This window comes from Gossypium hirsutum, chromosome A08, assembly GCF_007990345.1.
Source record: "Gossypium hirsutum isolate 1008001.06 chromosome A08, Gossypium_hirsutum_v2.1, whole genome shotgun sequence".
Classification (NCBI taxonomy): domain Eukaryota; kingdom Viridiplantae; phylum Streptophyta; class Magnoliopsida; order Malvales; family Malvaceae; genus Gossypium; species Gossypium hirsutum.
The window spans coordinates 46800071-46814596 of NC_053431.1; the positions used below are offsets into that span (position 1 = coordinate 46800071).

The 14526-nt window shown below is 36.5% G+C and overlaps 3 protein-coding genes across 3 annotated transcripts; all 3 read left to right on the plus strand.

The window, feature by feature from the left end:
- The first annotated feature begins 1816 nt into the window (after window positions 1–1816).
- Window positions 1817–3111, plus strand: LOC121204603 (glycine-rich cell wall structural protein). The gene is made up of 2 exons (XM_041074746.1): window positions 1817–2179; window positions 2267–3111. Exon 2 carries the CDS (start codon window positions 2466–2468, stop codon window positions 2883–2885), a length of 420 nt encoding a protein of 139 aa, XP_040930680.1. The 5' UTR covers window positions 1817–2179; window positions 2267–2465; the 3' UTR covers window positions 2886–3111.
- A 3199-nt stretch (window positions 3112–6310) lies between these two features.
- LOC107947716 (cell wall protein IFF6) lies at window positions 6311–7166 on the plus strand. The gene has a single exon (XM_016882278.2). It carries the CDS (start codon window positions 6523–6525, stop codon window positions 6985–6987), a length of 465 nt encoding a protein of 154 aa, XP_016737767.2. The 5' UTR covers window positions 6311–6522; the 3' UTR covers window positions 6988–7166.
- Window positions 7167–11233: 4067 nt separating this feature from the next.
- Window positions 11234–13381, plus strand: LOC107947799 (uncharacterized). Its single transcript, XM_016882337.1, has 4 exons — window positions 11234–11423; window positions 11586–11746; window positions 11873–12573; window positions 13273–13381. Exons 1-4 carry the CDS (start codon window positions 11234–11236, stop codon window positions 13379–13381), a joined length of 1161 nt encoding a protein of 386 aa, XP_016737826.1.
- The last annotated feature ends 1145 nt before the right edge of the window (window positions 13382–14526 follow it).

Below are 14526 nucleotides of genomic sequence, written 5' to 3' on the forward strand. Positions count from 1 at the left end.
TGAGGCCTCATAGGCTCTTAGTAGAAACATTAAGGTATTGTGAAAAGTTTTAATTTGGAGTGAAATTTCATATTTAGGAAATGTAAGCTTGTACGTGTTTAACACATCGTATCCTGTTCTAGTGTTAAACTCAGGTAAGGGGTGTTACAAACAGTCTCCCACTTGCCCTAGTAAAGTAAATGATGCATGTTTCGCATTCTTCTACCCCTCCATATGTTTCCCAAAATTCTCTCTAGCTAGTAGATTATTAGCAAAACAAATCCCCAGCGTTTGTCTTCATACGTGATTTTTACTATATTCACTATTCCATCAAACACTACCGTCTCTCTTATAAAACTTTGTATCAATGTTTTTTGTCCTTATATTGTTTCTTTGAGCCTGAGCTATATTCACATTATTATAGTGTCATAGCTTTTTCATACCTCATATTCGGCCCTCCATAGTGAAGTTAGCAGTGCAACCATACTTGGGATTATTCACACTGTGAACCAGCTATCTAGGACAAAACACGGCCTGATATCGATTTCCTTGAACTTTGACAAGTTTGGAAATCAGAGTCGATATATCCGATAAAAGTAAGATCTCATCCAGAACACACAAGCATATAATCCCTCGTTCTCCGTAAATACTTGATCATATACTTAACTGGCTGCTAGTGTCTTGGTCCTAGATTCGTCTGATATCGACTTACCAACCCCTATTGCAAAACAAATATTTAGGCATGTGCATAACATAGCATACATGAGACTTCCCACTGTCAAAGCATAAGGAAGCTTTCTCATGTTCTCTCTTTCTTCCGCTGTCTTAGGACAGTCCTCCAAATAGAGGTGAAATCCTGATACCTAGAACAAAATTAATGTCTCCCAAGATCTATTAATTTTAATGATTAACATTCATCAAAAGGACTACTTAAATGTATTTTCACAAATATGTTTAATTGAGTAAAAAAAATTGAAATATTTCTAAACCTTTTAAAAAAAATTAATGGTTTAGGGAAAAGTGGGGTAAGGAACAACCTATCTCCCTTGCTTTGCCCTTGAATTTATACAAAATAATTTAAAGATGAAAAAATGCAATAGTGATGTCTATTAGTTTTCCCAAAAATCTATAAAATTAATAATAGTATAATATTGACAAGTGCCAACAATTTTTTGTTCTAAAAAGGGATAAATCTCAAAATTATACATAAACTTTGATTTAATGTACAATTATATACATGAACTTTAATTCCGTGCAATTATATATATGAAACTCTAATTGTGGTTCAAATGTATACTTGAAACTTTAATTTTGATTTAATCATACACATTTAAAGAAATAAATACATCATTTATTTTTATATTGGATAAATATATTTATTTATGTATGTAATATATAAACATAAGATAATATTATATCAATAATTGTGTTAATAATTTACAAAAATTAGATCAAATCAAAATTTCATGTATAAAATTATACAAAATCGAAGTTTATGTATATAATTATACATTAAACCATAATCCATGTATAATTTTGAGATATATCCCTTCTAAAATTAAAAACATTAACGCATAAGAGATCGAGTTGCATTGAAAATATCCATATCTCTCCTCCCATGTATCAAAACAAATAACTAAATAGTAGTACAATACTAATAACCATGGTTACAAAGGTGCTCATCTTTACTCACCATCACGCCATGATTAGGAAGTTTTAAGGAATGACATTGGCGAGGGCTCATGAGAAAATTTACGTTTTTGAAATGGAATGTGCATAACGAATGCCCTCTGGTAATGTTCATAGTAAATTTTATATTCGAATATAATTAAAATAATCAACTATTAACATTAACAATTTTCTCATATATATTACAAAAATTTTTGACAATTAGATGCCCATGCATCTATCAACATTATATCTCTAATGAGGACAGTTCATTAGGAAAACCTACAAAAATGGTGTTTGCTTTCTCTTAACTTCATTTGAAAAAAACGCCCTACTTAATCATCCGCCCGTAAAAGTTGATTATTATCAAATATCCCCGCCACCACTCACAGTGTAATCCATAAACAAAAGCCCGCACTGATCAATGCTCCATCCACTATGGATAATGGGTCGGCGACATTTAGACAGCTGTCTTAAACCCAGTTTAAGAAGTTAAGATCCCTGGGAATTTGGCAGCTTTCTTAGCCACAAGGTTGCTCCCAGCAAAATCTTGTACATGACACATCATGATTTCCACTTTGTATTTTTTAAAACTAATTATTTCCTCTCTAATTTACAGTCTCTTACTCTCTTAACATGGATCGCATTCAGACTATAAATAGCTTAACTCTGTGTCTCCTGAACGCCACTACTCAATGCTGGTCATCCCCTGATTCCAGAAGCTCGTACTGAGTTCAACTGCACTCATATTTACATCCAAATTGCTCCCCCAAGGCTTCTTCACTTTGTGCCTTGTTTCTTGTTCTACGTTGTTGAAAATGTCTTCTTTCAGTTTTACAGCTCTTATGATTGCTTTACTTGTTACCATGTCAGCGGTTGTATCTGAAAGCCGGGTTGCGAGAAAAGACCTCGGCCTGGATCTTGGTGGCATAGGACTTGGGGTTGGAGCAGGGATAGGCCTTGGCTTGGGAGGTGGTAGTGGTTCAGGATCAGGAGCTGGGGCTGGTTCCGGTTCAGGTTCAGGGGGTTCTAGTTCAAGCTCTTCATCTAGTTCAGCATCATCCTCCAGTTCATCTGGTGGGTCTGGTGCAGGTTCTGAAGCTGGTTCATCCGCAGGTTCTTACGCTGGGTCTCGAGCCGGGTCTGGTGCAGGTTCGGAAGCTGGTTCATCTGCCGGTTCCTATGCTGGCTCTCGAGCTGGGTCAGGACGAGGCCGTGGGAGAGGCAACGGCAACTAATTAAATTAAGCACTCCTTGCTAAAAAAAAATGTATGGGGGAATCAAATAATTAAAAATGAAATTGATCACCACCTCTTGTCCATGAATAAATATGGTGATGAGTGATTAGTGGTTTTCTGTTGAAGTCACTTAGGTGTACCTCAAGTGGCAATTAGTATGGTGTTGCCTACTTCCAATATATATTTCTGTTACTTTGTTATTCAGATTTTACAGTTTTACTTTTAATTAGAGAGTCAATTTATCAAATCTCACTTCATATGTAATATTATTTATATTAATAAAGTAGCATAAATTGCTGGAATAACTTTTTGGGCTTGCTATGGTTATTTATATCATAAATAATCCTAAGACTGATGTACTCATGATATATAGCAAGAATAGCAACAAAAGAAAAATATTTTACTAACTATTGTAGTAAAAAATCGAGATTTGTTGATTGAGTTTTAGTTTAATTTTTATTGATATTTTTGTCAATGCAAAAAGATAAAGGTTCAAATGCGTTGAAGCGTATTATTTTTTTTTAAATATTGAGAAGGGACTATAAATAAATTTAAGTATTATATCAAAAAATAAAGATTAAGAATCATAATATACACTCGTATGAAAGGAAGTAAATAAAAAAAATTGAGGTTTTAAGCAAATCCCTGCCTTTTAGAAAGAAATTACTAAATAATTAAGAGCATTAAAATGGTTGGTAAGAAAAAGTTCCAAGATTCCTTTTTTTTCTCTTGTTGTTGTATGAGAAAGCTATGTGGCTTTTATAGAAAGGTGACTACGTTCAGCCAATAGCTCCACCCCTCTTACTAATTAACTTAGTAAATGACTACATGTATGATAAGATGTACATCACATAGAGAAATTTACCATATGCTAAAGGCTTAGACGTATAAGATTTTCTTTTCATGTTCATTGAGATGTATAAAATTCTTAAGACTATATGGTAAAAGATAATAAATAATTCATGCTAACTGAAAGTAAATATAAACTAATAAATGTTAGGTGTATTGATAAAGTACATTGTATTTACAAGAGAGAATGTAAGTCCGGATTTTGAAGACAACGTTATTAAAAGGGGCAACCACTAATCCCCGAAAAGATTAATCTTCATGAACCGTAAAATAGATATGGAAGTAAAAAAAAAGTATATATATATAAAATAAATGGTTAAAAAGTAGACCAGTCAATAGACATGTTAAATAAGGGTTAAGCAGTCATTAAATCATACATCATAGTATATATATACTTAGTTATCGACTTACACCAGTAAAAATTCAAGTGGTTTTACATATTCTTGTAATTTTTTATACAAATAATATTTTAACAATTCAACCGTCATATATTATTCTCCATTCATATGTAGATAATGCATATCAAGTTTGGTATAAATTAAAATTTTCTAACTAATCATTTTATGAAAAAATTTCAATCATTAAACATGTATTAATATAGACAATATTTTAGATCAATAATATAGAGATATTGGATTGAATTAAAAATTTACATGCATAACAATTATAAATATATTAATAAATTCAACAATTAAATTATTAAAATATTAATTATACATAAAATTTGTGAAACCACTTAAATTTTATTGCAGTAAAAGTAGATCTTTCCCATATAAATTGAATATATTATTGGCAGATCTTAACAAATAGAGATGAGCTGCGAGTTAGAAAGCAAGGATTGAAATTGTATGTTTATAGTACCCAAATCAAATTTGTACTCTGTTATTTATAGTTCAATTTGTTTGTTATTTGAATATTTAGTTGCAATTCACTTTAATAATTAAGAGAGTAAAAAGAGAGATCAATTATGTAGTTTGAAAGATTTTTCAACGTAAATAAGGTATTGCTCAACAAGTAATTCATTATCAATCTATAGTATAATATTCACAAAGTTACAATTTCACTCTTAAACATCAATATAAAATCACTCTCTCTATTATGATTTTCCTTTTAAAAGCTAAATTACAAACTGAAAATGAAAAATAATTTATTTAAAATGAATTTGTACTAAAAATAAGCTTCACACAATTAATTGTGCTTAAATATGTTTTTAATAAGGGAGCTAATATCAAAGATTTTGTAAGAATAAATTTCTTTTGGAAATAGGATCTCCTTAATGAAGTAAATTATCACACAAAATCTTGAAAGAGTCCTACTTGATTTGATTTTCTTCTCGTTTTAATAAAATAAATTGTTACTGAAATCTTGTTGGATATGTATAAAAAAGTACAAAAAAAATTATTTAAAAAATGCCAATAAATATAGAAAGAGTTACACAACGATTCAGTTGCAAAGCGAGCTAGTACATGCAACTTATAACATCAACCTCCTCATTTGGCATTTTTTTTTTTGGCAAAAACACATCGACAACCTTAAGCAAGGTACCAAAGATCATCAATAAAACTTTTTCTACTAATCTAATACAATCCAATTCAGTCATAAAGGAGCTATGAAATTAAATCATAAATGCAATAGAACATATAAGCATTAACAAAAGAAAAAACATACTATAGCAATAAGAAGTTTTAAAGAATCTTTACTTGATATTCTTTTCCATCCAATCTAATAAATTGATGCTAAAAAGCCTAATATATATAAGGGCGAAAGCAAATAAATTTTTTAGAGGGCCAAAATTAATTTTTAATTTTTATGATATTAAAAATGCAATTTCAGCATTTGAATAGCATATATTTTTATAATTTTTAAAGAATTAAATTAAATTTTTATCATTTGTAGGAGGGTTAAAGTACGATTTTAACTTTATTAATTTAAAATTTTAAAAATTTTAAAAAATTTAAATGAAAAAATTTCTATTTTAAAGATGATCGGGCCTGTCAGCCCCAAACTACACCTCTATATATGTATATAAATATTGCAATAAAAAATGTAAAACATATATATATTAAATTGCATAACAACTCAATTCCAAAGTGACTTGCAATTGATATCAAACATGGGACATGCAACTTGCACAACCATATGTCACCCGGCGTGCAATCCTTGACGTAGCCGTGTGGCATCATGGCATTGAATCCGCATGCTCTTCCATATCTTCTACAAACCAACCTTGTAACTAAGAACAAGCCCTAATAATGAGCTATAGCGCTCTAACTTCTTTTCTTCTTCTTCAAATCACCCTATTTGCCTAAAGAAAAGCATGGATAGCTACCTAGCTGAAAAAAAAAAAAGAGTAATCATCACCAACCAAATAAATGAAGAAGGTACCAGAAACATTGATTGTAGTCAACAGGATGATCCATTCATACTTCCACTATGATAGTTGTTTAGTGGACCTCAAATGGGTCGGTCACAAACTGGGGAAGTGCTTAGTTTCTCATCCAGCTTCGCTCCAACAAATCCTATTGCTACTTCCATTTTTAATACTAATAATATTAAAATAATCGAATTCTTGTAAACAAATTTCTCCACTATACTCAACAGTTCACACTTCTTTTACTTTTTTATTTATTTATTTTATAATTGTCCAAGACCTTACCTTCAACAATCGTATAAATTAGCTCTCTCAGTAATGCATCGAACGCAGAAAAGAAAAGATTGAAGAGCTTTTTCAATACTTCAATTCCCATTTGCAATTTAGTTCAGCTAAGTTATAAAGTGACAAAACAAAATGGGAGCATTTAAGTCCCTAGCATTGGTCGCCTTTCTCCTTGCTATGTTGACTATTGTGTCGGAGAGCAGGGTTGTAAGGAAAGACTTGGGCATCGATCTTGGTGGTGTAGGAGTAGGGATTGGAGCAGGTGTAGGGCTGGGTCTCGGAGGTGGTGGTTCAGGGTCTGGAGCTGGGGCTGGTTCTGGTTCCGGTTCTGGTTCCAGTTCCAGTTCAAGTTCAAGCTCTTCCTCTTCATCCTATTCAAACTCGGGTTCAGGGTCAGATGCAGGTTCGTATGCGGGGTCTTCTGCTGGGTCTCGAGCAGGATCAGGATCTGGTGGTAACAAGGGACGGCAAGGTGGTTCAGGTCATGGTGAGGGATATGGGGAGGGGTCAGGCAGGGGAAATGGTTCAGGCAATGGTGAAGGTTATGGCGAGGGACATGGCTATGGAGAGGGTCATGGCAGCGGTGGGGACAATTAAAATCTGACTTTGAGTGCATGCTTGCTTAAAAAGTGAAAAAAAATATATATCCATAAATAAATGAAGTAGCATGTTATTTACCCGTGTAATGCATCGAGTAATGGATGTTCATATGGTTTCCTATAACTAAATGTCAGTCCCCAATGCTTTTGATAATTAACAAGTCCTTGGCTGTTGCACCTCTAGAGTTATACATACATTATATGATTCTGTTGGATGCTAATGGTTTTCTAACGCTTCTAATTAATGTCACAAAAATAATATAATTGGACTCTCCCTGTAGGCTCTCTTGAATTCCATCAAAACCATCAAATATCATAAAAGAACTTTTGCATGTGTTACGAGATTAGAATTTTAGTCTTGTAAATCACGCGATTTTAGGTGTTTTCTTTGCTTGAAATTTGCCTAAGTCAACCTTACTATCACAAAATGAGAATTTTCACGGAATTTCTCTAAGGCACCGAAACAAAGCAGAAGCAAACTCGAAACGAAAGAGCGAAGAACAAACAGAAAAAGGCCACAGAAAAATAGTACACACTAAATGTTTGAGTAAATGTTCTCAAATGTATTCACATCTATGAATAGAATCATTACAAATGAGGGGAAAAGTCTCTATTTATAGTTGAGCCCCCTCCCCCCCAAAACCTGTAACGCCCCAGAAAGGTAGGGTCTGTAATTTTGCTTACTTTAGCATAAATTCCATGTTTGTTTGAAGGGTTGGGTGATTTGGGTGTGTTTGGGGGGTCTGGGGAGTCTTGGGGATTAAATTTCGGCTTTTGCAGCATTTTTGTTTTGCTCTTAAAAGAACCTGGTTACTGGCACTAGTGCCTTATAAATAATTGTGGTTGTGTTATATCAAAAAAAGCCTTGTGGCTTGGTGGAAGTAGCATGGCATAGCTATTGGGGAGAACAAGGGTTCGAATCCCATGGCAAACAAGGAGCATCTATTTTGCACTTGTGGACGGCAAGTGGTTGAGTTGGAGTAGACTTCTAGGTGGTGGAAGTTTGAATTGGTCTTGGGTTGTTGGGAGAAGATTGTGGAGGAGATCAAGGAGGGTTTTGAGGAGAGTTTCAAGGAGTTGGTGAGGGGAGAGTTGTAGCCGAATAGGTAATTGGTTGGTGCAAAATTCGGCCAAGGGACTTTGGGATAGGCATTTCAGCAATTGGTGTTTAGGAGTAGGTGCCGAATTCTTCTCTTCAACTTTTGGGTTTTATTTTGTGTTACCCTTTTGTACCGAATTGTAAGTGACTTTCCTCTTCTAAGTTGCTTCTTCTTTTCTTCTTTGAGTCAATATTGCTGAATCCTCTTTAGCCGAATATTGGTAACCTTTTTCCTTTTGTTGTCCCAAACGTCCCTTTTCTTGCTTCTAAAGTCGAAGAAACCAAACCCAACTCCTCATTTTTCCTTTTCATTGTTTTTTCTCTCCTAAAGTTAGCCGTTTACTTCTCTCCTTGTGTGAATGAAATTGTGGAGGCTTAACCGATTCTTAATCTCTGTTAGTTGAGGGTAAGTGTTTTCTCTAGCCGAATAGTGGAAGGCTCTTTTTCCATGTTCAATTTGGGTATTTCTTGAGCCGAATCCTCTTGGACGTCATGAGGATAGGCTCATCTAATGTTTTCTTTCTTGTTCGAATGGTGCTAGGGGGTTGTGACGTTACCCAAAGGGGGTGGGCCGAATGCTATTGCCTTTCGTTTTTAGTTCACGTCTTGGTAAGAAGTACACTTGGTTTTAATGAAATATTATTAAGTTACTGAACAAATGGAACGTTAACACAGATTGTGGTCTATAGGAGGGTGATCGTTGGATATGGGTGGTTTAAGCCTTACTCGTCTTAGCAAGGTAAGCGATGCATATTGTTGGGAATGTATGAGTTCATAGTTGGGTGGTTAACCCAAATGTTTGAGATCTGACAAGGGATCATTATTTTGGTTTTAGGTTGAGCGCGTAGGATTTGACGTTTTTCTTTCCAAGAGGTGTGTAATCGTATGCCATTTCTGTTATTGACCAAAAGCCGAAAGGTGTGTATTCACACCCCTGTTTTACTGCAGATCGAAAAAAGTTGAAAAGCCGAAAAGCCGAAACATTGGCGTTTAAGGCCTCACGAGCGTGCGATCGTTTGTGTGGTGAACCGAGCCACAAATCGTGGGCGTCAGACTGTAGAGGCCGCCACGAGTGTTCTCGTGGGCTTGGGCCATCATGGGCCCTCTTGGGCCGAGTAATGGGCCTTGGGCCCATTTGTACTATTTTGGCCTTTGGGGTTAACTGAGTCGTTCGAGACGAATGTAGACCCTCAAAAGAGTCGTCATCTGTACTGAGACCCTAAAAGCAGTTAAATGACTGAGATACCCCTGAGGGGTAAAAATTACTGTTTTACCCCTAATGACGAAATGACCTTTATAACGCCAGTGGTAGGTTATTTGATGTGTGAATGGCATTTATACGGCTGATTATGAGTATGACATACTGCATACACGTAATTTTTATGACACGACATCTGCATGGGGTTGGGTTTATGATATGGAGGAAGTACTGTACTGGTGACTATGTCACATTTATTATTACTGGTGGCTTGCCACACTTACTGTTACTGGAAGCTACACTGCGTTATTATTATTACTGGCAGCTTTGCTACAATATTGGTGTGCTGGTTGGGTGGGTTGATTGATATCCCTACAAGTGTGCTGGTTGGTACGGGTGGTGTGCTGGATGGTTATGGGATGGGATGTATTTTGCACTGTACTAGTACTGTATTAGGCTCAGGCCCACACTGCTACTGTTTTAGGGTTAAGGCCCAGACTGTACTGATACTGAATAGGGCTCAGGCCTAGACTATTTCTGCATGCACTGTTTTCTATTATCTGATAAGGGATTACACACTAAGTTTTCATAAACTCACCCTTCCTTTTAACTGTACAGGTAATCCTCAGCTTTAGACGGTTTGGAGCTGTGAGGGACTCGGGGGCGGCCACACAATCTCAAAGGACTTTATTATTCAATGATTTTATGTTTGGGTTTTGAATTTGTAATAAGGCCATTGGGAATTTAACTTTTAATTAGGCTATAACCCGGTATTTATGAACTTCTAGAATAGGAACGTCAGGTTTTCAAAATAACAACGTTTTTCGAAAGCGATCCTGTCACTTCAATTTTGTTAAAAATAGATGTTTTGAAAACTACACACGTTTTGAATAACATGAATCACTAAACAAACTCGGCCTTTAAAACTTTGAAGGTTTTTACGGCAACTAGATCATTACCATAAGCTTATCGGACTTTTGAGCAGTGGATGTGGCACATCAGATTTGATCGTAACGTCTAGGCCAGGTCTAGGTGTTATATTTAGTGGTATCAAAGCCAGGTTACAAAACTTGGCTGTGGTATTGGTAGCATAAAAGTATTTTACCTTCTTTTCTAAAATTGGGGGTTAAAAAAAAAGGTTTCTCTGAAATTTGGTTTTGAAATTTTCAACGGAACTTGACTTGTTTCTGAAATGATGATACTGAAAGTGTGGCACACCGAGTCTCTGACGCCAAATCTGTAAGTTCTCTGCTAGTGTCTATTGTTTTAAGTTGTAATGTGATGCTGGAAAACTGTTATAGATGGTAGCATTTTATTGGAAATATCTGGTTAGAGCAAACTGAGACTGTAGAAGACTGATATTGGTAGCGGGATCTCGATCTGCAGAAACAAAACTCTAAATATTGTTTATCATAAAATATCTTTTAATAAAAAACTGGAATTATAAACTGATAGCATAAAACTTTTAAATTCAAATAAAGCGTATATCAATATGAGCACTAGAAGTACTCGTGGAAGGGGTACGCGAGTCCGTGGTAGAGGCCGAGGGGGTGCTAGGGCTGGGTCTTCAGCATCGGGTCACATGCCTTAGGGAGACACCGGCTTCACCAGTAACTGAGATTGGGTCTCATGATCGAGCAATTGGGGATGATGCCTTCTCTCAGGCGATGCTGCGAGTTCTTGAAAGGGTTGCTGGAGCAAGTACGGGATCAGTGGCCTGGGGGTCAATTTTTAAGCGACTCTGATCCAATGGGGCGGAGATTTTTAGGGGTGTTTCTGGTGTAGCCCCGAACATGGCAGAATATTGGTTAGAGGCTACGGAGCGGATAATGATGATCTTAATTGTACTATGGAATGAAAATTGAAGGGGGCAGTGTCGTTACTGCAAGATGAGGCTTACCAATGGTGGCTCACTGTGAGGGAAGGTAAACAAGCTGACTGTCTAACATGGGATTTCTTCAAGACATCTTTTCAAGGGAAGTAGTGGGCGCAAGTTATGTGGACGCCCGAATGAGGGAATTTCTGAACTTGAGGACTGTGGCGGCATATGAGGCGGAGTTTCTGCGGTTGAGTCATTATGTTCGTGGGATAGTAGTGACCGAGTACGAATTCTATGTGCGTTTTGAGGATGGCCTCCGTGATGAGTTGAGAGTTCTAATAGCTCCACAGAGGGAGCGAGACTTTGCTGCTTTAGTGGAGAAAGCAAAGATTGCTGAGGATGTGAAGCGCTCAGAGCGCCAGAATCGTGAGAAAGATAGGGGCAGAGGCAAAAGGGATTTTTAATCCTCTGGTTCTGCAGGTAGGCCTATTAAGAGGGCCAAGATTGATGGGCCAGTTCGAGCTGGAGATCCTGTTGTTGCTGCAAGACCGCAACCCTGTGCTGATTGTGGGAGATCTCATTTGGGTGAGTGCTGGAAAAAGATTGGGACGTGCTTCAGATGTGGGTCCATAGATCATCAGGTAAGGAATTTTCCTCAGAGGCCTACTCAGATGCAAGCTACGGGATAGGGTCATGTTCAGCCAGTGAGAGGTGGTCAGCCACTGAGAGGTCGTGGACAGGCCAGAGGTGGAAATGGGTTTGGATAGGGTCGTGGAGCACCAGGTAGAGGCACAGGTAATATTGAGGCGAGACAACCAACCTTGGTTTATGCTGCTCGTCATCGAGAGGATAGTGAAGCCCCTGACGTCATAACCGGTACATTTTTTATTCATAATTTGCCATATGTTGCTTTAATTGATATTGGATCTACGTATTCGTATGTTACGTGCACTGTGTCTGAGGTGTTGGGTATTCAGTTTGAGAGCACTGCTAGTGAAATGACGGTGTTGAGTCCACTAGGGCAATCGATTAGGGTGGATAAGTTATTCAAGGATGTGCCCTTAGAAGTTCAAGGGGTCGTGTTTCCTGCAAATTTGATGGAATTGCCATTCGGGGAGTTTGATTTTATTTTAGGCATGGATTGGCTAGTGAAGCATCGTGCGAAGTTGGATTGTGCTGATAAGCGGTTGGTGTTAAGGACTTCGGAGAGTGAGAAGGTGGCCGTAATAAGGGAGAGAAAAGATTATTTGTCTAATGTGATATCGGCGTTAAGAGCCGAGAAGTTGGTTCGCAAGGGTTGTGAGGCTTTCCTGGCATATATTAACAATTCTAAAACTAAAAGTCTTTCTGTTGAGGATGTTAGAATTGTTAAAGAGTTTTCGAATGTTTTTCCAGAAGAGCTTCCGGACTTGCCTCCAGACCGTGAGGTCGAATTCGAAATTAAGCTTCTACCAGGAATAGCTCCAGTGTCCATCGCCCCATATAGGATGGCACCAAAGGAGCTAGTGGAGTTAAAGGCTCAAATTCAAGAGCTGTTAGACTGAGGATTCATTCGACGAGTGTGTCTCCGTGGGGAGCACCAGTATTGTTTGTGAAGAAGAAGGATGGGTCCATCCGCATATGCATTGACTATCGTCAACTGAATAAGCTGACCATCAAGAACAAGTACCCTTTGCCGAGGATTGATGATCTATTCTATATTCTCCAAAATAGAACTTCGATCTGGGTATCACCAGCTAAAGGTCAAGGAAGTGGATGTGTATAAGACAACATTTAGGACTCGTTATGATCACTATGAGTTCTTAGTAATACCGTTTGGATTAACGAATGCACCAGCTACTTTCATGGACATGATGAACTGAGTTTTTCAACCCTTTTTGGATTGATTTGTAGTAGTGTTCATAGACGATATTTTAGTGTATTCGGGAACCGAGGAGGAGCATGATGAACACTTGCGGATTATCCTTCAAATTTTGAGACAGGAGCAGTTGTATGCAAAATTCAACAAGTGTGAGTTTTGGCTGCAATAGGTGACATTTCTGGGTCACGTGGTATCTGTTGAGGGGATTAGGGTTGATCCTCGAAAAATTGAAGCCGTACTGGGCTAGAAACCACCAAAGACTGTATCTGAGATTCGAAGTTTTCTGGGTTTGGCTGGATATTACAGACGTTTTGTGGAAGGGTTTTCAGTGATAGCTGCACCTTTGACTAAGTTACTACGCAAAGGGTGTCGTTTATCTGGACAGATAAATAGCAAGAGAGTTTTGAGAAATTGAAGAAAGTTTTAACTGAGGTGTAATATCCCGAATTAGGGCCTAATAGGAATAGTGGTTTCGGGACCACAAATTCGAGGTAGAAAAATTTATTTTATTATCATTTTAAGGTCTATGGCATGATTTCATGATTGTGTGAAAATTTCGTTTAGAAATTTTATCGATAGAGGGTCCAATTTGATATTTAGGACTAAATTGCAAAAGTTGTAAAATGTGTGTTCTAGTTCACAAAGGTATTAAGTACTTGTAAGTAATGGGTTTTTAAAGTGGAGGTCCTTGGATAATAATTAGACCATTATACTAGTTTAGACAAAAATACCTAAAGGAAGATAAAACACCATAGTTTTTAATTAAGGGCATTTTGGCCATTTAGTTATTAAAATGAATTAAAAACAAAATTAAAAGCCAATTTTTGTCCATCTTCTTCATTAGGTCGAAATTTCAAGGGTTCTCCATAGCTAGGGTTTGTTTCAAGCTTCCAAGCTCCATAGTAAGTGATTCCAAGCCCCGTTTTTAATGCTCTTTATGTTTTTGGAATCCCGGTAGCTCGATTTAGCTTATGCTAACAATAAGTCAACCTAGGATTCATATTTGGAAAATACCCATAGGTGAAATTTGTGTATTTTGGTGTTTTATGATAGAATATGAGGTTTTAAATTATGTTAGACAACTTGTGCTACTCGGTTTTAAGTGAAAACGAGTAAAAGGGCTTACTCGGTAAGAATACCTAATAGTCATAAGTACATGTTAGAGTGTGAATTTGAGGTTGCCATAGAAGGGGAAAAATGATGAGCTTGTCATAAAACATAAGAAACTAGGATGAGGTTTAATTTACGCGCCTTGGGGCAAAAGTGCAAATATGTAAAAGTTTAGGGGAAAAATGGTAATTTGCCAAAGTTCGTACTAAGGGCTGTTTTGATGAATGTATGTATTAAATAAAATTAATTTGGCATTATAGATCAAGAGAAACGAGATTCAAGTTGTGATCGAGGGAAAAATAAAGTTTATGAGTAATAGGTTGGATTGCTAAAATTTTGTATCGAGGTAAGTTCATGTGTAGATAAGGTAACATAATTTTTATTTTAATTGATTTAATGTTATTTATATGACATGATACTTATTATCATGAAATATGATGTTTTGTAAAT